General features: G+C 46.9%; 1 protein-coding gene and 1 long non-coding RNA gene across 2 annotated transcripts in view; one reads left to right on the top strand and one right to left on the bottom strand.

The window, feature by feature from the left end:
• LOC149325886 (uncharacterized) overlaps positions 1–24,470 on the top strand; it is a 77,399-nt gene that overhangs the window by 17,762 nt on the left and 35,167 nt on the right. The window contains exon 2 of the mRNA XM_089562624.1: positions 10,186–10,468. Within this exon, the coding sequence (XP_089418750.1) occupies positions 10,186–10,468 (283 nt within the window). The remainder of the gene's footprint in view (positions 1–10,185; positions 10,469–24,470) is intronic.
• Positions 11,162–22,848, bottom strand: LOC149325888 (uncharacterized). Its single transcript, XR_016285936.1, has 4 exons — positions 22,558–22,848; positions 21,430–21,523; positions 20,810–20,885; positions 11,162–11,708 (listed from the first exon to the last, which is right to left on the bottom strand). It is a non-coding gene; the product is annotated as an uncharacterized LOC149325888 (long non-coding RNA).

The raw sequence follows: 24,470 nt of genomic DNA, 5'->3' as shown, positions 1-24,470 counted from the left end.
GATGAGCTCGAAGGGGACGTGGCGTCTCTTTCGCAGTCTAATCGACCCCTCTCAAACGAGAGGGGAGACGCAAAAGCAGCTCCGGCGGGCTCTGCAATGGTATCAAGGTACGACGGCGCAACTTGCGGACACTCTGTGCGACAGATATCTTTGTCGTACAGAGGACCCGCCTGGGCCTGAGTACATGTACTCTGGCAGGCCTAATGAAACACTTGATGCCCCTTTTGATTTGCACGACCTTAAGGCGGCCTTAGCAAAAATGCGCCGGGGTACGGCTCCGGGACGGGATCACATAACAGTGAACCTGTTGGCGAACCTACCGGACTCAGCCTACCTCCATTTATTAGAATACATCAACCAGATCTGGGACGGGCGTCCACTCCCTCCCGAGTGGAAAACGTCACTTGTGACGTTTATCCCTAAAACAGGTAAGGCCGTGAATACGGACAACCTGAGGCCCATATCTCTGACCTCATGTGCGGGCAAGCTTATGAAGACGATGGTTCGGGATCGCCTCTCTCCATACCTGGAGAGTAAGGGCTTCTTTGCAGTTACCATGTTCGGGTTTCGCCCCCACATGTCTGCACAGGATGTCCTTCTCCAGCTGCACAGGGATGTAATACGACCCACAACTATGCAACACAATGACAAAGCCATCCTCGCCCTTGATCTGAAAGGAGCTTTCGACAATGTTAAACACGGAAGCATCCTGGCCAACTTGAGTTCTACCGATTGTGGGGCTAGGGCCTACGCGTATGTAAGATATTTCTTGACTAATCGCCAGGCCTTTCTTCGGATTGAGGGCGAGGAATACGGCCCTTACATGATGGGAACACGGGGTACCCCTCAGGGAGCGGTGTTATCACCGCTCCTGTTCAACATAGCTATGATGCACCTCCCAAGCCAACTGGCCCGGGTGGAAGGCATTCAACACGCGTTGTATGCAGATGACAGTACAATTTGGACCACTGAGGCGAGCCTTGGGGACATGGAGGCCCGCCTTCAGCAGGCCGCTTCCATAGTCGATGCGTATGCCATTGGCTGTGGGCTCCAATATGCTCCAGCGAAATCAGAGCTTTTGCATGTCAGAGCGAACCCAAAGGATAGGACAGCAATTCACATCTCTCTGTCAGGAGGTCCTATTAGAGAGGAGCAGGAGCTCCGTATCCTGGGCCTTTTCATTCACCACAGACTCAGACCGGACTCCACCATTCTGAAACTCAAGAGAGTAGGCGAACAGGTAGGGCGCATGATCCGCCGCATTTCCAACAAGCGGGGCGGTCTGCGGGGCAGGGACGCGCTTCGGCTCGTCTATGCCTTCGTGACTAGCCGGATCCTCTACGCCGTGCCATATCTCCGCACTACTAAGCAAGACGAGGCGCGAATAGACGCCGTCATCCGCAAGGCAACTAAGCGAGCCCTGGATCTCCCGGTGGCTACCTCTAATGCCAAACTCAAGGCATTGGGGGTGCTAAACTCCTACCAGGAGCTGCGGGAGGCCCACCTCGTGAACCAATACACGCGGCTCATGCAGACGGCCCCTGGGCGCCGCCTGCTAAACCGCTTACACATCCAACACGACTGCACTCCAGAGGAGGCGGAGCGTATCCCAGTACTGTGGCGCCATATGCTCTGGGTCTCCCCGCTCCCCCGTAACATGGACACCGACATGCACGTAAACAGGCGACAAGCGCGGGCTCGGGCGCTTGAGAGACAACACGGCTCCCGACCCGGTGTATATTATGTAGACGTAGCAGGCCCATCGCCCACGGGATTTTACACGGCCGCTGTCGTTCACCAGGAAATGCACGTTGATGGACTCTCTTTTCGAGCCCCGAATTCAATGCGAGCCGAGGAAGTAGCGATAGCGCTTGCTGCCGCCCACGCCAATTCGAGAATCATCATTACGGACTCCCGAAAAGCATGTGATCATTACTTGGCAGTGGAGATCTCCCCCTTAGCTGCTTGCATTCTAAGACGGACTGCCACTGATCCAACACCCAAAAGAATCATTTGGGCTCCTGGCCACCAGGGGTTACGAGGTAATGAGGCCGCTGACGCGGCTGCCCGAGCGCTTACTCACCGGGCTCCTCATCCCAGCTCTTCTGGCTCGGAGACTAACCAGCCGCTGCTGCGATTCAAGGAAATTATAACGCATTATAGCGACATCTACCGCCTTTTCCCGGCCCCTGCAAAGGGGCTGAGTAAGACGGAGGAGCGAACTTTAAGGCGCCTGCAGACAGGCACTCTACTCTGTCCTGCAATCTTAAAGAATTACGATCCTAACACGGATGGGCGATGCCCACACTGTGGGGAGACCTGTGATATCTTCCACATGGTGTGGGCATGTACTCAAAATCCCCACCTCCCCCCTTCCCCTACCCCTTCCAGAGAGGCATGGGAGGCTGCCCTTCTCAACTGCTCCTCGCTTGAATCCCAAAGGGCTCTGGTGAAACGGGCTAGAGACGGGGCATTGTCATGCGGTGTCCCGGACTAGGGACGCCGACCATGTAGCGTGGCCACTCTGTGGCTCCCAAACTCTATTTCAGAAATTAAAAGTTTTCACCACCACCACCACCATGGGCTTCCACTGACTTCATTAAAGCTATCTCTCACGTAGGTGTCACTTTATTTCCGTTAATAACTTAATAACAAGCACAAGAAAACAATACCCGGTATCCCCTAACCCTGCGTTTTGGGTCTGTTGCTCTTCATTTTGTATATAAATGATTTAGTTAATATCTGGCCAGGAGTTAAATTTATTCTGTACGCTTACGATAGCAGTCTCTTTACAGCGTCTTCTGTCAGTGATGCTATTGTAAATTGAAAAGTTGTCTTACGAGCGTTAGACATAACGACAAATAACGACTTGAAAGTAACTACTGCGAAAACAAAAGTAATAATTTTTAACCTAGGAGTAAGCAGGCTGCAGTAAATTGATATCATATTTAGATCTTCTAAGATTGAAATTGTGCTGGGCGTTGAGGTACGTTTTTGGAATCATTTACAATGTGATGACCATATAAATTTTGCACTGAACAAACTGAGCTATGTGATGAGAATATTATATTAAATTTAAACCATTATCGTTCACCTGAACAGTAAAGTTAATCACATAATCTCTGTTCGCATTCTATCTAAAATATACATTGCAAGTGTGGGACACAACCACAGAAGGTAATACAAAGAAGCTACTAATAACACAAAAAATGTAAGGATCATTGCTAACGTGCCATTTTCACAGCCTACCTCACAGCGTTTTAGACACGTCATTATACTCAGGGTTACTGATATATACGAGTGTAGTTTTTCACGGGAATACTATATTCGTAATAAGCGGAGAATCAATAAAAAAAATATTCTTACCTACATTCCCAGGCAGCCCATTCAGTGTACACCGCTAGGTCCACAGAGTGTTCGAAAATCTCAACCTGCGGCACTAATTATGGTCGACAAATGCTTTACGATATGTTATACCGATTGTTAAATGGCTATACCCCGATTATAAATCGGGGTATCGACACTGCTAAACTAAAGATTTCAGATTTGATTGCCATATTGATCAGCTCACCGACTAGTTTCATGTGTTATATATTATGCGCTGGAGTTATGCTGTGTGATGCAATGTATTTTAAGCCGGTTGTTTGTATCCTCTAATGCGTTTTCAATTTAGTGTATATTCTGTTTCATACGTGTCGAAGCTACTTGCTACTTTTTTCGTTGTGTCGCGTTTTTCGTGTGTTTGTCGCTGCTGTCAGTGCCTGCTATGGGGGCCAAGGGCACCTCAAGCCGTGTTCGTACTTTTTTCACTGTGTTGTGAGAAAAAAAGAAATAAACGAATTAAATGAAAATGGATGCAAGCTATGGAAAGAAAAACAATAGGTGTAATGTTAGAGACATCAAGAGAGCAGAGTTGCTCAGGGGCAATCGCGAGCTAATGATAAACTGGCTGAAATCAATAATAAATGTGCATGTACTGGGAAATACTGAGTAGGGCAGTTGCCTATGGTTTCTCAGGGTGACGGAGTGTACTGTAAGTAGAATATAGCTTGAGGAAAGGAAAGAGCGAATAGAGGGAGAGGGGAAGTTTGTTGCCATGAAGTGGCCACATTAGTTGCAAGAAGGTGTTAAATGGAAATTAGTGGTAGGGGTTTTGCCCTTCAGTGCAGATGTTTATGGTGATGATGATTATGATGCGTGTTTAATAAACAGGCGACAGTGTACAAGCACTTCCTCGATATATTAGTGCGAAAGTGCTCTTCCGATGGGTAAACAAGGAGCAAGATCTTGCGATGCTTGTGAGTTTGTGAAAGTGAAATAAGAAACAAATAAAAATCAAATAAATATCCGCGACTGGGATTAAAACCCGCGGAGGCCCTAACAGATCAGTTTGCCCGAGCGCACACTGCTATCGCCGCAGCCACGACGCCTCGTGTTAAACTGCAGCACAATCTTCCGCTGTGCATTCCATATAATCTTCTTCATCAACTAACACTGCTATCAAACTAATATTCCAGCTTTAGCTACGTGGTGGTAGTGACAGAGAGATGTCCGCTGCATGCGTTGACAACATTGCTGCAGATACGTGGAACTAGAGCCTAGGCAGCCGGCGTACATTGGGTAAATTGTCACTGACCTCGGAAAAGTTGACGCATGTTCGTCGCAATTCTGCCGAACTTCAAAGATGCACTGAATACGAATGTGAACTCGTCTTTCTACCATGGGAACTAGATTTACAGGTTCCACGCATTCTTAAAAGCTTCGAATTATTGTCCTGTGCGGCCGATTTCTCCACTTTAAATCGGATTAAAAGTCCCGGCTCCCGCCTTTTTTTTTGAACTCACCGCTGAAGGTAGGAGGAGCCAACTAACTCGTGGAATGCCTTTCAGGCAGCTGCGTGGCGGTGTCGCTTTCGCTTTTATTTTGTTTTTTAGGTTTTCGTGAAAAAATTTGATCCAGTCAGGTACTACACAGCTCAAAATTAGCCCCACGAAATGAAAATACGCGCGGATTCTTCGCTTTCGCCGATCGCTACGTATCACTCCGCCGTTGGCAGAGCGGCAAGCCGTCACGCGACTGGCTGAAAAGTACTCCACGCGTTGTTGGCTCCTCCTACCGTCAGCGGTGAGGTAACAAAGAAGGCGGGAGGCGGGACATATAATCCGATTTAAATTAGTGAAATCGGCCGCACAAGAAAATAATTCGAAATTTCTAAGAATTCTCGGAACGTATAGATCGAGTTCCCGCCGTAAAAAGGCGAGTTCATAATCCTTTTAGGGCTGCTTTAATGGAGAGCGAAAGCTGCTTTCCCGTCATTCATTACACAATTCTTTCTGCTATTCTTTCCGCAATCTTTCGCAAATTTTTTTGTGGAATTCTTTCTGCAATTCTTTCGGCAGTTCTTTAGATGTTTCTGTCTGGAATTCTTTACTTTTAATTAAGTTGCAACTATTTTGTTTTATTTACAGATTAGTTTTTCATTGCTATATTCATGTTTTTTTCTATTTTATTTATTGTTGCTTGCCATTCTTAATATTTTTATATCCTGTTCCACTGCCCCCCAAGGTCGTTTTGCATGCCGGCATGACCTTGGCGAACGGGAGCTGCAGAGCTTACGCTCTAAAAGTTGAAGACACGCATAAATGGCACCCCATCTCAGTCGCGCCTTCAAGTACGTGGCGGTGGTGTCCACCTGGAAGAATCTGTGCCTGCGCGCAATAATTCGTACTTAGCAACACTAAATCGCCAGCCATTTCTTTTACCACTCTAGAGAAAACGAAATCTCGAAGCTGGATTTAGGTGCTTCCCATATTCGAGGAGCAATGGAGCATTTTGAAATAAAAGGTCACGGTACGCTGCGTACCGTAGAACCCCGCTAGCCAGTCACAACTCTAAATGAAATCACTATTTTATTGCTTCAATTTACTAACAAGCAAGATATCAAAATTCTAGATGTTATAACTTTTTATTGTGATTAGCTTCCTCTTTAAATGTGAAAAGTTTTACAACGAACTACTTTTCTGTTGTTGAAGAATTCTGTGCGGCGTTCCTGAATGTGGGCGGAGCTTCAGTGCAGACTTCAGGTGTATCCGACTATACCGCATTCTCTGTTGAATGAAGCTGGGACCTCAGCAAGGCTGATGCCCGGCCGATTTGGTAGTGATACATCATAAAACCAGCCAGAAGAGACAACACTGGAGAAGTGAAGAAAATAGTACAGAGGCTGGGTATCACCTGAAATTTTAGTAAAGGAAAATAGGCCAAGTAAGACTCGCCTAAAGATGCGCTTCCACATGTCGCATGCGAGTGAAAGAGCGGGCGCCAGACGACAGTCACCGTTGTACTAGCACATCACCTAAAAACTGAAAGTTTTTCTCGTGGGGACTGACCGAATATTTAGCTAAACCATGTGAGGTTGCGCGCCTGATTTCTGCGAGAATTCAGGGGTATATAGGAGCGGTGGTGGTGGTGGTAAAACTTTATTTCCCATAGTAGGGGTCCTGAAGGACACTCGGCTAGGCGCCGGGTGTAGAGGGCAGCTCCCACGTAGGCACAGAGAGCCCGAAGCTCTCCGCCGCCGCGCGGGCCTCCGGGACAGCCCGAAGCTGGTCGTGAAGTGAAGCATTCTTTAGTACTTTGTCCCAATGTTCCTTGTTCTGGGCGTAGGCGTCACTTGATGCACAACCGCACAGCATATGGGTCAAGTGTACACGTTCACTGCACTGGTCACACACATGTTGTCCGTCGTAGTCTGGGTCGATGTGCTTCATGCGCCAGGGGTGGGGGTATGAGTTCGTTTGGAGTAAGCGTAGCGTGACCGACTGGCTGCGGGTTAATTTCTTATCCGGGAGGGGAAACGCTCGCCTGCCTAGATAAAAGTGCTTAGTGAGCTCGTTGTACGTGAATAATTGATCCCTGTGCTCGATAGCGGGGGGAACCAGAGGGACGCGGCGGATGAGCCCTCGCGCCGCCTCGTGTGCGATCTCGTTGAGATTCCGCAGGCCACCCCCTAAGCTGCCCATGTGTGCTGGGAACAATACGATGGAGTGATCGGTGATGTTACTTCCGCCTAAAATCCGTAGCGTCGTCTTGTCTATTCCGCCCTTGGCGAAAGCTCGAGTGGCTGCTCTAGAGTCGCTGTACACAGTTGTGAAGCTCGAGTTTTTGAGAGCTAGTGCTATCGCTGCTTGTTCAGCTACCTCTGGTTTCTTCGTGAAAAGTGTGTGTGAGTTACGCGTTCGCCCGTGTCCGTCGACTACTGCTACCGAGTAGGCATGCTTTCCCGGTATGTACGCTGCATCCACGAAAGCTATCTGGTCTGGAAACCTTGCCGCGTCTGCAGCGAGGGCTTTGGCGCGGGCGAGTCTTCTTCCTTGAATGTGGATCGGGTGCACGTTTCTTGGGAAGGGCAACACTTTAATTCCTTTTCGCACGACTTTAGTTAACTGCAGGACGTTGTCCCTTTCTGCTATGGTGTTCAGGCCGAGCTTGACGAGAATCTCTCTGCCCGCTTTAGTGCTTGATAGGCGTGCGATCTGTGCCGTGTGCTGTGCCTCGATGATTTCGGTACGGGTATTGTGCACTCCTAGCTGTAAGAGAAGATCAGTGGAGGCATTATCGGGAAGCACCAACGCTGTCTTGAAAGCTCGACGTATGTGTACTTCGAGCCTTTTCCGATGTACTTTTTTCCAGTTGAGCATCGCAGCCACGTATGTGATGTGACAGAGTACAAAAGCGTGGACCATTCTAATGGCGTTGTCCTCCGTCAATCCCCTGTGCCTATTCATGATGCGCCGAAACATCCGGAGCGCGTTTGCAATCTTGACCGTGATGCTGTCCAACATTGCCGAGTTGGACCCGTTGCTTTCGATGATTAGTCCTAGAATTCGTATTTTGTCAACCGCCGGTATGCGATTTCCATATCTGTCGTGTAACTCTATGCATGGAGGGGGGTGTCTGCGCCAGTCGTTGGACGGGCGCCCTGGTCTTGGGGGGTGGTATATGAGCAGCTCCGATTTTCTGGAAGAGCAGCGAAGTCCCATTGGGGCGAGATGGGCCTCGGTAACCGTGATGGCTTCTTGCATGCGAGCTTCCAATTCCGCATCGCTGCCACCGGTACTCCAGATGGTGACATCGTCTGCGTATATGGTGTTCTCCACACCAGCAATTTCACCCAGTGCGCGAGAAAGCTTTGTCATGGCCAAGTTCAATAAGAATGGTGAAAGTACTGAGCCTTGTGGTGTTCCCTTATCGCCCAGTTCAAAGCTCTCCGAGACGTGCTCGCCTATCCGGAGAGTTGCCGTTCGATCCTCCAGAAATGCCTTGACGTAGCGGTAGAAGCGTGTTCCGAGATTGTGGTCAGATATGGCTTTGAGAATGGCTTGATGTTGGATGTTGTCAAAAGCTTGTTCCACGTCGAGTCCCAGCAGCGCCTTGGTGTCTCGTGTGGGGCGATCCAACAGACTTTTCTTGATTCGTAGCATAGCGTCTTGCGTTGAGAGACCCTGCCTGTAGCCTATCATATTGGAGGGGAAGTACTCCTTTTCTTCTACGTATTCCGATAGTCTATTAAGTATGACGTGTTCGGCTAGCTTTCCTAGGCAGGACGTTAGTGAGATGGGCCTTAGGTTTTGTAGGCCCAGCGGCTTGCCTGGTTTTGGGATGAGGACCGTGTTTGCATGTTTCCATTCGGCAGGAAGACGGCCACTTTTCCAGTCTTCGTTGATTTGTTGCGTTAGGAACGTGACCGAGCTGTCCTCTAAATTTCAGAGAGCCCGATTTGTGATACCATCAGGGCCTGCTGCAGAGTTACTGTTGAGTTCGTGAATTGCAAAGTGTACTTCGCTTTCTGTGAAGTCCGTATCTTGGAGCGGTGAACAATGCGTAAACAGATAATTGAGGCATACCGTATATTTAAGGCAAAAGCCAAAGTTGGGCGAACCCGTCGGTCAACCTTCACCGGATAGAATTCACTTTTAAGGTGACGCCTGAGTAAAACCTCCACTGTTTTTTGGATGTGCCCTTTCGTCGGTTTGGGTCATGTGCGCACGCGTTTTTCTGGAATTATCCTTTGCCCAGACAAGCCACAGTCCTATTTTCTTCTTTTTCCCCGCTTTTAGGACAAAAAGATGGCTGGCTTTTAAAATAAAAAATTAGGGATCTTTATAGCACTCCGTTATCATGTTCCTTCAATGCGTTTGAGTGTAAGTTTTGTAGAGGCATATTCGTCGGACTCTCGCCAGCTCCGCACCTTTCCTTATCTCTCGTGACCCCTAACAAGATATTGTATCTGTCCACTTTCTTTCTTTAAACGCGATATTGTTAAGGGTGGCCTGTGTCAGAAAAGCCAGACTCCGGCCTAATGGTTGGTCGTGAGCGAGAAATTCTGAAGGAAGAAAAAGAATGACAAAATTCAGCTTAAAAGGATATTGGGTTAACTTGGGCTTCAGGGAGAGTCGTACCAAGGCGTTCGGATTGCGAGAGGGTCAGGATACCAATAGGCCACGGAGGCTCGCTGGTTCAAGCAGAATCAAAGTGGACGGACTAAATGCGTGGTCGTCTTTGACTGTGAATTGTGTTAGAGACGCGTTAGAGACGCTAGTTAGGAATTAGGAATTGTGTTAGAGACGCTAGTTAGGAATTAGGTAAATGATTAGGCGATGCGAACCAGACGCGAGAATGCAATCGCGTTTTACGCTTTTATTTTTCTTGGAAAAACTCTACCCCCACTCATAGGCGGGTGATTAACCGGGCTACTGCCGCAGCACGGCCGCGCTGCGCCCGCTTATATTCCAGGTTTCATTTTGCTGTATTACCGAGCGCCAACTCAACGCTGGTTTTGTGTTGCAAGCCATTTTTTTTTTCCTTCTGTTTTTCTCCCTATCTGTATATTTCGACCAATGTTCCTATAAAAATTTAGATGAAAGCAAGCGCTTGTCTGTATCTTTTCTTGTCTCCGTCGTTTCCTGCGCGCTTGTTTTTGTCAATAATAAAGCTGGTTCATGACAGTTAAAATTATCAACCTGAATTTTCCTTGTAGTGCGTATTATACAAAGGCTAAGGTATATTGAACCACCTGCGCGCACTTCTTTGCAAAGTCAGTGACACGGTCCGCGCATTCATTCACCCGCCATATCTACGAGTCTGTGATCGACACTGTGCTTGCCATTGGTCTCTTCCCGCCAGGAGCCATGGGACGAACCTTCGAAGGCGAAGACTGAACTCGCAAGTTGGACCAAAGAGCCGTCAGATGAGGCGGCGGCGACGCGGGCTGAGCAACCAGCCGGTGGCCTCGACGGCCGGCTCAGCTGGTTGATAGCGGCCCTGTGCTTCGTGGTGAACCTGCTGTTCTCTTCCTTCTTCCGCTGCGGAGGACTCTTCTTCACCTCCATCATGAACACGTACGACGCGACCCGCGGCTACGCCTCGCTGCCCCTCAGCATGTACAGCGGATTCGTCCACGTCTCCGGTGAGATGCCGTGTATCTCATCATCACCATCATCAGCCTGACTGCACCCACTGCAGGGCAAAGGCCTCTCCCGTGTCTCTCCCATTAACCCTGTCCTTTGCCAGTCGCGGCCACCGTATCCCCGCAAACTTCTTAATCTCATCCGCCCACCTAACTTTCTACCGCCCCCTACTACGTTTGCCTTCTCGTAGAATCCACTCCCTTACCCTTGAGGACCAGGGGTTATCTTGCCTTCTCATTACATGCCCTTCCAAGCCCACTACTTCCTCTTGATTTCAACTAGGATGTCATTAACCAGCGTTCATTTCCTCACCCACTCCGCCCTCTTACGATCTGTTAACGTTACACCTATCATTTTCCTTTCCATACACTCTTAGAACTAAAGGAGTGCAGAGGAGTGCCCAGAACACACTTTGAAGGAGTATTCGCTTGTCCCATATTCCACTCCTTTTTCCAGAATAAAATTACTCCCTCTGGACAAAGAGTGATCCAACACCTACTCAAGGAGTACTGTACTACTCCTGCAATAGAGTACAGGCACTCCTCCGAGGGAGTAAAGCTACCACATTGAAACAGCATCCTACTACTCTTTCAGGTAGAGTTCCAGGACTCCGTTTGTTAGAGTGACTATACTCCTTCAAGGAGTATCAGCCCAGATCTTATATTACTCTTTCCAAAGGAGTTTCACGTGTTTTCAATGTATCGTACTAATTTTCTTATTTCACATATTCTTCAGAGCAAGTTGGTCATATGTTTTGCAGGATCCACCTGCGCTACATCTACAAAAGAGTAATGAGCAAAAGGGATTATAATCTTTGAGTAGAATAATTTTTGCTCATACAACTACTTTATGGCTACACTACAGTTTGCACATTAGTATGGTGCTCTGTCTGCGTTGGGAATAACAATGGTTCAAGAAATAATGACACAAATGTACAACACTGATAACTTTTATTTCTCAAGTCATTGCTGTGATTGCTGTGGCTGCCCAAAACACGCTCGGGAGGCGCTCGCTAGGATCAAGCCCCATTAGTGTCTCAAGCAGCAGACAAGCCCGCTTTGTTTTTGGGGTGTACTTGACATTAAATGCCAAGAACACTGCCAAAAGCAAAGTAAACCCATCTACCAAATCCACCGCAGTGAGCTGTAAGCGCTCAAAAGAAACTAAGATGCTGGATGATGCCGTAGCCTGCTCGGCTGAGTGAAGGAGCTTTGGCTATGAGTGCATTTCACCGGGTGCCTGCAAATATGAATGAAAATAATGCAAGTAAGAGTCAATTCCAATGCCCTTTTCATACTATCCTGCATATAACCCCATGAAAAAAAAGAAAGAATACAACTAGAATGTACTGATCGTGTGTGTCATGTCGCCACTAGTGTGTACCTATATTGTGACCAAGTGCAGACACCTTTCATTGCAAACCTTCATTCAGAGCTACAATTTTATGAAGCCCAATACAATTATCACTATGCTAGTCCTTTCAAAAGCTGTGTGCATGTAAAACAAGCACATATTTACCAAATGAAAATTTTAACATGAGCAAGCTCTTCTGCAAGTATCATGATCAGCCTGACTACGCCCACTGCAAGGCAAAGGCCTCTCCCATGTTCTCCAATTAACCCTGTCCTTCGCCAGCTATGTCCACCGTGTTCCTGCAAACCTTCGCCCATGGAACATTTTGCTGCTTCCTGCTACGCCTGCCTTCTCTTGGAATCCACTCCGTTACCCTTAAGGACCAGCGATTATCTTGCCTTCGTCTTACATGCCCTGCCCAAGCACCCTTCTTTCTCCTGATTTCGACTAGGATGTCTTCAACCCGCGTTTGTTCCCTCACCCACTCCGCCCGCTTCCGATCTCTTAACGTTACGCCTATCATTTCTATTTCCATAGCTCGTTGCGTTGTCCTTAACTTAAGCTGAACCCTCTTCGTTAGCCTCCACGTTTCTGCCCCATAGGTGAATACCGGTAGGATACAGCTGTTGTATACTTTTCTCTTGAGGGGTATTGAAAAACTGCCATTCATGATCTGAGAGAACCTGCCATATGCACTCCACCCCATTCATATTCCTCTAGTTATTACTCTTCATGATCCGGATCAGCGGTCACTACCTGCTCTAAGTAAATGTATTCCCTTATCACTTCCAGTCATTTCTAAAACCACACCTATTGTGCTTGACGGTTCCTGTCACATAATACATTGTGCAGTTTAAAATATAGGGTAACCTTGAATCGGGAAAACACTTAAACCAATGACAGTTTTCTTGCTGAAGAGAAATGGCTGTTGCAATTCCTGTTTCTCAGATACCATTAACTGAATTTCATGCTCTAAAATAGTGAAGGAAAAATTCAAAATTTTTCATCTCAAAGAGGCAGACAACAAATTTCAGTTTGGTTTGGGTTGGTTTATGGGGTTTAACGTCCCAAAGCGACCCAGGGTATGAGAGACGCCGTAGTGAAGGGCTCCGGAAATTTCGACCACCTGGGGTTCTTTAACGTGCACTGACATCGCACAGTACACGGGCCTCTAGAATTTCTCCTCCAAAGAAATTCCAGCCGCCGCGGCCGGGATCGAACCCGCGTCTTTTGGGTCAGCAGCCGAGCAAATTTCAGTTGCACATTTTTTTTTGTTTTTAATGATGCATAAGGCATTACTATGCACGGATAACCACACAGTATTCGCCTATGACTGCTAAATAATTTGTAATTAAATATCTTCTCTCTCCTGCTTCACTTTTAAAAACTGAGCAATGGCAATGGCATCAAAGGTCAGTATAAGCCAGGGGAGGCATGAGGAAAACTGCAATATAATTGCGGCTTCGTCATTCATTGTGATTCCGACTCTTAAGGCAGGCTGGCTTTAGCATTGTAACTAATTAAAACGATGAAGTAGCGATATAGTAGCTTTTTTGTGCCTTCCATAACCTATACTGAACATTGATGTCATAGCAACTGCTATGCTATTGAAACAGGGAAGAAAAGAAATCTGGTTGTAATTCTTGATGGAACAGCGCAAAACATCGGGACAAGAGACAAACGCTGACTTACAACTGGTTTTTATTTCGAAGAAACATTGCTTCTTATACCTTCTTCACCCTCTCAAAAAACACATGCGTCGCAACCATATCGTTCAAGCGTCCACAAAAAAGCATAAGACAAATAATCACAGATATTTATAATCACATTTTTAACATGTCAAATTCTTTCTTAGTCAAAGCAACAGACGGAGTGCTGACACAATCGTCGTGCAGACTCGCTATCGAAGCTGCCTCGATTATTTCCCGGACTAACTGGTCTTTGTGATTAGCCAAAGCTTTGCATTTTTGGAAAACCGGTGCACAACTAGTTGAAGGGCAATCTCTGCAATGGATTCCCAGGTTCCTGCAAGCTTGCTCGAAATTATTTTTGTGTTCTAGCAGCCTTTCATTCATGCACCTGCCAGTCTGCCCAATGTACTGTTTACCGCAAGTCACTGGCAACGAATAAACAAGGCCTTCGGTGCACTCCACAAAGGGGGTTCGATGCTTTATCGTGCATCCCTGCTTCTTTTTGGTCGGATCGGAGTTGACTCGTCTGCACAGACTTTTGAGTTTATTAGGAGCAGTCATCACTACATTCACGCCAGCTTTTCGACCTATGCCTTCCAGGCGATGGGAAATATTGTGAAGATACGGAATTGCTACTACCGGCCTCCTTTCTTTCTGTTTCTGTGCATCATCTTGCTGCTCGGGCCTAGCCTGCATCAGGTGCTTTTTCATCTGCTTGGCAACAGATACCAACAGGTGCGAGGGGTAACCCGAGTTGCCAAGCCGTTCCGCCTGGCGAAGGAAGCTCACATTCATTTTGTGAACACAGGATTTCCTCAAGGCATTCGTGAAGCACAAGTTCACAATAGCCCTCTTGGTCAGCTTAGAGTGAGCTGATTGGAAGGGCATTGGCGCTTTCTCCGCTCTGGGCTCATAGGCCCAGCAGGCGTGCCCTCTAGTGAACTCAAGTCTCAGGTCTAAAAACCTGAGTGACCCTTGAGCAGGAAGCTCGTGCGTGATAATAAGTGGCTGCAAAGCCTGCGCAAAGCGACCCACCTCCTCCATTACTGCTTCTAGCGTATTCGCCCTTTGGCCATCACAAAGAACTAGGTAGTCATCAACGTACCTAAATACCTTTTTAACACTAGTACCTGCAAGGGTTACGTTCAGGAACCTGTCTTTTCGCGCCAAGTACAAATCACTGAGTAGAGGCGCGATACATGAACCAATGCAAACACCGCGTTTCTGGAGATACACTTTTTCCTCCCAACAGACGTAAGTTGACCTGAGGTACACTGCTAATAGCTCCAGGAACCCTCTAATAGACATTCCGCAGGCGTTTTGAAATGCAACAGCACCATGCGTATCTATGCATTCTTCTACAGACACCATCAGCTCGTCATGCGGTATGGAATAATACAAATCTTTTACATCAACTGAGCATGCGGCAAAGGCACTGCTAGAATTTTCAGTTAAAAATCTAGCTATATCGTCCGAAGATTTCACCTGAAATGGGTCGTCAATTGTTAGTAGTTTTAATTTTGCTTGCAAGAAGACACCAAGAATCTTTTGCCACGTCCCTCCCTCAGAAATTATTACCCTCAAGGGCCAGTCTGGTTTGTGAGTTTTTACAGTGAAAAACGCGTCCAAGTTAGACTTCTTGCAAGTTTTTATGCCTCGAAGGAGGTAGTCAAGTTTAAGTTCTTTGCATAGCTTCATAGCAGTTACCTTTGCTTTCCTAACAGCTGATGTCTTGTGCTCGTCAAAAACAGAGCTGATGGTTTCTAACGCCTTAGTTTTGTACAAGTCCTTGGAAATCACAGCAAAGCCCCCCTCTTTGTCAGAGGTCAGCAACGCAAGGGAATTGTCTTTCAAGTACCTTACAGTACGTCCCACTGGGAGATTCCTCTCGCAGAGCTGGTAGCGGCCAACGACGTCGGCTCCGTCTGAAATACACCTTGCACTTTCCTTGCACCTTGCTGCGCGCTGACTACAATGAAAGGAGAAGAGGCATGACCGAACAAAGCCAAGAAAACAAGATCCACACGCTTGGTGTGGATGTTCTGCCACAACCGGTCCGCGAGGTGCTTAGCCTTGGGCCTAAGTTTGCCATCCAACCGAAGAAGACAACACCGGAGCTTCTTGCCATGGTGCGGCGCGTTGCCAAGGCAAGCCCCGAGTCGGAAAGTGCAAGGTGTATTTCAGACGGAGCCGACGTCGTTGGCCGCTACCAGCTCTGCGAGAGGAATCTCCCAGTGGGACGTACTGTAAGGTACTTGAAAGACAATTCCCTTGCGTTGCTGACCTCTGACAAAGAGGGGGGGCTTTGCTGTGATTTCCAAGGACTTGTACAAAACTAAGGCGTTAGAAACCATCAGCTCTGTTTTTGACGAGCACAAGACATCAGCTGTTAGGAAAGCAAAGGTAACTGCTATGAAGCTATGCAAAGAACTTAAACTTGACTACCTCCTTCGAGGCATAAAAACTTGCAAGAAGTCTAACTTGGACGCGTTTTTCACTGTAAAAACTCACAAACCAGACTGGCCCTTGAGGGTAATAATTTCTGAGGGAGGGACGTGGCAAAAGATTCTTGGTGTCTTCTTGCAAGCAAAATTAAAACTACTAACAATTGACGACCCATTTCAGGTGAAATCTTCGGACGATATAGCTAGATTTTTAACTGACAATTCTAGCAGTGCCTTTGCCGCATGCTCAGTTGATGTAAAAGATTTGTATTATTCCATACCGCATGACGAGCTGATGGTGTCTGTAGAAGAATGCATAGATACGCATGGTGCTGTTGCATTTCAAAACGCCTGCGGAATGTCTATTAGAGGGTTCCTGGAGCTATTAGCAGTGTACCTCAGGTCAACTTACGTCTGTTGGGAGGAAAAAGTGTATCTCCAGAAACGCGGTGTTTGCATTGGTTCATGTATCGCGCCTCTACTCAGTGATTTGTACTTGGCGCGAAAAGACAGGTTCCTGAACGTAACCCTTGCAGGTACTAGTGTTAAAAAGGTATTTAGGTACGTTGATGACTACCTAGTTCTTTGTGATGGCCAAAGGGCGAATACGCTAGAAGCAGTAATGGAGGAGGTGGGTCGCTTTGCGCAGGCTTTGCAGCCACTTATTATCACGCACGAGCTTCCTGCTCAAGGGTCACTCAGGTTTTTAGACCTGAGACTTGAGTTCACTAGAGGGCACGCCTGCTGGGCCTATGAGCCCAGAGCGGAGAAAGCGCCGATGCCCTTCCAATCAGCTCACTCTAAGCTGACCAAGAGGGCTATTGTGAACTTGTGCTTCACGAATGCCTTGAGGAAATCCTGTGTTCACAAAATGAATGTGAGCTTCCTTCGCCAGGCGGAACGGCTTGGCAACTCGGGTTACCCCTCGCACCTGTTGGTATCTGTTGCCAAGCAGATGAAAAAGCACCTGATGCAGGCTAGGCCCGAGCAGCAAGATGATGCACAGAAACAGAAAGAAAGGAGGCCGGTAGTAGCAATTCCGTATCTTCACAATATTTCCCATCGCCTGAAAGGCATAGGTCGAAAAGCTGGCGTGAATGTAGTGATGACTGCTCCTAATAAACTCAAAAGTCTGTGCAGACGAGTCAACTCCGATCCGACCAAAAAGAAGCAGGGATGCACGATAAAGCATCGAACCCCCTTTGTGGAGTGCACCGAAGGCCTTGTTTATTCGTTGCCAGTGACTTGCGGTAAACAGTACATTGGGCAGACTGGCAGGTGCATGAATGAAAGGCTGCTAGAACACAAAAATAATTTCGAGCAAGCTTGCAGGAACCTGGGAATCCATTGCAGAGATTGCCCTTCAACTAGTTGTGCACCGGTTTTCCAAAAATGCAAAGCTTTGGCTAATCACAAAGACCAGTTAGTCCGGGAAATAATCGAGGCAGCTTCGATAGCGAGTCTGCGCGACGATTGTGTCAGCACGCAGTCTGTTGCTTTGACTAAGAAAGAATTTGACATGTTAAAAATGTGATTATAAATATCTGTGATTATTTGTCTTATGCTTTTTTGTGGACGCTTGAACGATATGGTTGCGACGCATGTGTTTTTTGAGAGGGTGAAGAAGGTATAAGAAGCAATGTTTCTTCGAAATAAAAACCAGTTGTAAGTCAGCGCTTGTCTCTTGTCCCGATGTTTTGCGCTGTTCCATCAAGAATGAATAACCAACATGCCCAAGCTGCTGTCCTGGTTGTAATTATTTAGCGATTGGAGACGAATACTATGCAACAATTCTATGTATACGAATGCCCAGCACGTCACTACAAAGAACACACATAACCAAAAATTTGGTGGTTATACTCATTTAAGGTAATACTACTTCCCACGCAAGAACACGACAGCCATGTGTAAACTTTTTGCTTTCATAGTAATAAAATCTATCCAACGACAAGTTAGGCGCAGCATGCCTGCTCTTTATAAATATGCAATACTGACAATGTTTGACACTAGCATTTGGCATGAACGAGATAACTGTGATTACTTCGCACATTACGTGCCAGTCCATACTATTATGCACAATTTAGATTTGCAAATGTAATGTGTAATTCTCTCTGACTGCCACGTTAGTGCACTGCAAACCAATGAAGTTGCCTTGCATTTGCAATGTTCTCACTACTTTTATGCAACACTGATCACTTCAGTATATCTGCATCGTTCTGTTAGACGGCCACGGGATAGCTAGAATTAAGGCTATTTTATGTGATGGAAACCATTGACTAGACAACAAAGAAGAAAAGCCTCAACTACTGTCCTGGTGCTGGGACGTCTAATAAGAGCTCAGAAAGACTCGGTTTCAATACGCCAAACCCTCCGCATAATATTACCCTGTGCGAAAATACCCCACCCCACCCTAGCTTAATTTCTGTCCACATGCACCAAGGCTCACTGCACCTGTTATAAATATTGCCCTAAATATTGCAATCAAGCTGCCCGTGTATGCATAGGCTATCTGTGCATCGAGAAAGAAAGAAGTTGTTAGGAATGTTTCACACCAAAAACAGAAAAAAAGGCAGCCTGTTTCTCAGAAACAGCTAAGAGCATGAAATGGTGTGTCCAAAAAGATTAGGCTGCTTTGTACTTATTTATGACAACGAGAACTGTCAGAGCTGCGCTTTCAAAAATTCAGGAGCTTTGTGCACAAACGTAGCTTCCGTATGCACGTCTTGCAGCACCAACGCTTCCGAATTGAAACGACCGATGAATATGCACAGGAAAAAGCAAATAGAAAATAGAGAGCGCTTGAATTTAAAAGAAAAGCTACCTTGCACAATCAGAAATTTCACGACAGAACCTTCCAAACAGTGACGTGTACTGGTTGCGGTATACCGAATATATACCTAGCAAATAAGTGTGCGCTTTGTTAACGAGCGGGATTCTGTGGCGGCAATGCTACAGCTCCAATTCCGAAAACCTAATGCTGCAGAAATTGAGTTTTCAAAATACGTGCGAATGCACGATACACTTTTGCACGCATTTAGAACTTTCAGTTGTGAAACACAGACAACGAATCTTGTGTATGCGTCTTCCTTGGCTGGTAAAAAAATTCTATAAGTCTCCAGTTTGCCTGTGTACTCCACAAATTCTAGGATCCCTGTCCGCTACATGTCAAATTTCACTGAAGCTAAAGTAATACAACCGACAGCTGATGATCTGCTAGGGCAACAGGATTTCAAAAGTTTGAGAAGGGCAGTGGGAGTCCAATCCAGGTGGAGTAATGAAATTTGACTAGTAACAGACAGGGATCCTCCAATCTGTGGAGGACACCGGCAAATTGGAGACTTACGGAGGAATTTTTTTACCCGCCAAGGAACACGCATACACAAGAGAGAACCACAGAGGACTACGGCTTTTACCAGCCCTTGTCCTGTGCGGTTCTGTCTTGTGTATGCGTCTTTTTTGGCTGGTAAAAAAATTCTTCCATAAGTCTCCAATTTGCCTGTGTACTCAACAAACCGCAGGATCCCTGTCCACTACTAGTCAAATATTTCAACTCCACCTGGCTTGGACTCCCACCGCCCTTCTCTGTGGAGAAAGGGTGACAGCAGCTGGCAAAGGACAAGGTTAACTGCAGGTCAACTGGGGAAGCATTATCCTGCACTGATTTTGACGGCAGGTTCACAAGACAAACAAAATCAACTCGAGGAGCGGGGTGCACATCATGCGACTGAATGTCAATGGCCAGTGAAAATGGCACCAGCACTGTGGAATGCACATGCAGAAAACGAGACGCATTTTTTTGTCAACTTTGAGTAGCAGTCTACTGCAATTTTAAAGAGCAAAGCTCTCAAGTATGGCAACACTGACACTTTTTGTTTTACTGGGGTGAGGGTCGTCGTGAGGGTTGAAGTCCATATTTCTTTTCCATCCACTGTGTTAATTGCGAGCTATGTTTACCTAATAGGGGCTGGGCATCTAACATCACCGTTATTTCTTTGCAGCAGTTAAAACAATACAGCATACATTTTATAACATGCTTAACGAATTTTTGGGAGCAGCATGCTTTTACCCTTCTACTATTTGTTGCTACTGAATCAGTTTGGCGTTGACAAAAGATCTGTAATAAGGAGTAATTACTCATTGACATCCACTCGAGCACAGCCAAATGGCTACAAAGGAAAGCTATACAGCTTTCACAGAAACTTCGTAGTTAAAGAAAGATTCGTCCTGGTCCGGTGTTCGAACTCAGAACCACCACTTCACAGGAGCAGTCGCTCTATCAATTTGTCCAACCTGGACGGCAAGCTTATGGTAGGGCGAGAGCGAAGTGATCAATAACTCGAGTGGGAACTGTGTTGGTCCAATGTTTTAGGACCCCTAAAACATTGGACAAACTCAGTTCCCGCTTCATGTTACCTCTAAAACATTGGACAAACTGAGTTCCCGCTTCATGTTACAATACTGAGTGACATTTTGGTCTATACACCAGAAATACCGGTAAAGCAGCATGATAGAACACAATGTTTTTTAAAGAGATAAAGGAATATGTTCGTCCTTTCAGAGGGCACATATGCATAAGAGGCAACATGTGTGAAATAGCCTCTGCACCTGAACCAGTGTAAATTCCATTATGTTAACAGCAGCAGTCAAAAGCTTCATGAGCGACTATTTCATACAGATCATGTAATTACATTCATGTAATTCAGGATCAGATTCATGTGATTATACAGGGAGGTACTGCTGCTAAGTGCACGTAGAGCTCTGCATGCATTTCTAAACCCGGCTGTGAGCCTATGTCTACGAAATTTTTCTAAATAGGCAGGTAAGGTATGCATCACTGGAAAACAATACCTACCACAAACAGCTGAGGAGAGATAGCACAGCCAAAAGCTGGAAGCACGAATGGCCCAGTAGATACTGGCAGCTGGCAACTGCAAATAAATATGTCAGAGCAACTGTTGTCAGTGGCCGTAACAATGTCATGAATGACAAGAGAAGAAATTGTCTACTGCTTCATAAATTAGAATAAGGTAGTAACATAGGAACACAAAAAGCAATGAGAGGGCCCATGACAAAAGAAATGAACAGATTGTATGTGATGCACCGATATACATTTTTTCAGTAGATTTACATGACTGTCACACCCGCATAGAAAGATGAGCAGGCTGGAATACCACTATTTTTATGCATGATGAAAAGAGCGTAACTATTCGAATATAGCATGCACAGGATTTTATTACTACTAGGGTGCTTTGCAGCAGCACCGAAGGTATTTTTAAAATGAACGTAGCGACCAGTAGACCCGTCTGCTTTGCACAAATGATGAGAGGATGGAAAAGGCATGCAATGCATTAGCAAGAAGCACGATATCTCACATCACAGCATGAAACGAAAATTGGTATTGCATTTAACAAATCTGCACAGAAATAAAAACTGCCTAGTGGCAATGCAAGTAAGAGCAAGGGAAAAAAATACCGAAGAAAACTGGTGAGTGTGGTGCAGGGAGGTCTGTGGGTAGGGTCTCGTGCCTGGGAATAGTTCCGAGCGCGGAGAATCGCCGGCAGCACAGCTGGTGGCAGTCAACCAAGAATAAATAAGAGAAAGTGAAAATCAATAACAAACCATCACCGATATAGCGAACGACTTGAAAGCGGGCCGCACAAACGAGGGATATAGCAAAAAGCTTGAAATCCTAAATAAGTGCGCAGTTGCATCCCAAACAGTTCTCAAAATCTGAAGGCGAGGAAGCATCGACACCTACACCTCAGGGCAGACGCAAGAACGATCTAACTTTGACATAATACTGTGTCAAATTCTGTTCCATGGGGAAGCACAGATAAAAATTTACAAATGACTAGGCAAGGGATATGCCCCAGCCTTTTACACGCGATCATTGTCCCCGAAAAAATTGTATGACAAATATTAAGGCGTAAGCACTAATCCCACGAGTACACAAACTGAGCACTGTCTGTTGGCAGCTGGCCTAGCGCGAGTGCTCTGTCGCGCGGCACTGCCGCTCATCGTCATCTTCTAAGTAGCACAAATCAATCCGACGGGCACCAGCCGCGAGGCAACTCGACCGTTGTCAGTTCCCTTGTCTGTCCGCAGCTGGCCTAGCAAGAGCGCTCTCTAACGTGGCACTGCACGCTCATCATCCTCTCCTACGTAGCACAAATCTATGCTATTGGAATGTAGTAAACTTTGTCTGTTGTTTTTCGCAGCGCTAGCAAGCGACCGCATAACTCTGTTGTGATAACTGGTGGCATTTTTATTTACCGCGGCACCCGAGTACTAAACGCAGATAGAGACTATGGAGCAACAGTTGCCATGCGGCCTATACGCCCGTTCTTTTCTGGTAAAGGCCGATTCACACGATTTTCCGTTCGCCCGCTGCCGCGGCCAACAGCGCGCCTCTCAATGTGGTGACGCATGAATACGTAGTGCGCGGGCCGCGGGCGAACGGACCGTCGTGTGAATCGGCGTTAACGCATTATAGCTGAGGCAACCGCACGCAGACTGCCTGCACTGCCATCCCTATATAGGCGCACACTAATAACGCGTGCGAATAGAGATCAGAAGTAAAGAAACGTACACGGGACTCACCGTTCAGACGGCTCATCAAGGCTTAGCAAAACCGCACATTCTTCTTCGTTGCCTCTCCAGATGACAAGAAGTCGTAGCGCTACCTTTCTTCAGGGCTTTACCCGTTCAAAATCACCAGTGTTGATAGGGCGTAATTCTCGTCGTTGGTTTCCAAAACACACTTGTGTTCTTCATACACGTCCACCGCACGAGCACTCAAACAATGCTACGAAAACCCAAATAACACAAAACGTGACGACGGCTGCAGTTTTGCTTCGTTGAAAAAACCTACAAATGCGCTTTTTTTATTAATAATATTTGAATTGTGTTCGCAACAAAAACAAATTATATTTTTCATTTTATTTCTTTATTAAATGCGAATACCAAAGCGCTTTTAGATACTTTTGCTGACATGTCGTTTGTAGAAGCTGCGATCCTGTGATCCCATCCCCGGGTGTCCTAGCAGACGACGGCGCAGACGACGCTGTTGACGGAATGCAATTTCGATTGACGGCAGCGAAAATCCCTTAAATGCGACAAAAAAGGCAAAGAAACGCACCGTATCGCAAACTGGTCCATATCAAGGATATGTTCGACGCGAGCGGTAGGACAAAGAGCAGCTGCGATGCATTACTCTACGCGACACTGGCATGGTCGACGGAGATCTACATGAAACAGAGCTTAAATGTGACCCGTACAAGCGGATTACTGAGATATCAACTGCGTTACGGAACTACGACGATACTTGCTTCACACTTTAGCTTGTATGCAACAGCGGCCCGCACTCGCCGCATCCTGTTCGAGTGTACTTTCACTAGCAAGAGCCCACATGCATGGAAGCCGACAGAAGCAACTGTCTTTTCGAGTTCAGATTGTTCCGAATAATACGAGCAGCTTACTTTAACACGTACTCGAATTCAAGTTCTCAGCCTGTGTGTCACGTATGGTGACGATGGCGTCGAGGACGAGCTTAAGAATCGCCTTAACGTGGCCGCAACGCAGCCGGTATCCCAAGCATTCGTGCGCTAATTGTTGTTCACCTGTACTGCGAACGTGCGCTCAGTCGCAGGCCAGCCGCTAGCTGCTCGATTTGCCAGCCTTGCGAGTACAATTCGCAAGTTTCTGAGCCAATCTTTGAGCGAGCCGAGCTTTCAGCTATGACGCTGCTCGCGAGCGCGCCGCGCGACGAGCTTCGGCCTGCTCCCTGGCTGCCTTATTCGTAGCTAAGCCTAGGAGGTTTCACTTCGATGCCAGAGCTGAGAGCGCTTTGAAACTGGCTAGCGCTGAGGTGCTACTCTTTGCATTGTAAGTACGTTTTATTGTGAACTATGTCTCGTAGTGAAATAAAGATATGTTCGGGTCCACCCGAACGGTGATGATGGCGTCGAGGACGAGCTTAAGAATCGCCGCAACGCCGCCGATATTCCATGCATACATGTGTGCTAAATTTGTTCACCTGTGCTGCAAACGTGGGCATAAAGGCTCGCTCAATCGCAGGCCAGTCGCTGCTCGATTTTCCAGCCTTGCGTGCGCGATTCGCAAGCTACGGAGCGAATCATTGAGCGAGCCGAGCTTTCGGCAACGACGGCGCCCGCGATCGCGCCGGGCGACGAACTGTGCGCTGCTCGCTGGCTGCCCTTGTCGTCGCTAAACCTAGCCGATTTCACATAGATGCTGTAGCTGAATGCGCTTCGAAACTGGCCAGCACTTAGGTGCTACCCTCGGCACCGTTTTACTCTGAACCCCGCGTCATAGGGAAATAAATATATGCTCGGTTTCCGCGACCCCTTCAGGAGCGGAGCTATAGCAGAGGCCAGGCGAACTCCAGAGCAGCAGCAAAGCGGCTATGGGAGGAAATTTGTATGGCTGTTATCGCTTCTACCAACAACTCGACATTGGCTAATGATACTCTATCCCAGAGCTTTGGTCGTGAA

The sequence above is a fragment of the Amblyomma mixtum genome, chromosome 10, assembly GCF_055824585.1.
Source record: "Amblyomma mixtum isolate Tamu chromosome 10, ASM5582458v1, whole genome shotgun sequence".
Lineage (NCBI taxonomy): Eukaryota > Metazoa > Arthropoda > Arachnida > Ixodida > Ixodidae > Amblyomma > Amblyomma mixtum.
This window is presented reverse-complemented; position numbering and strand designations above follow the sequence as displayed.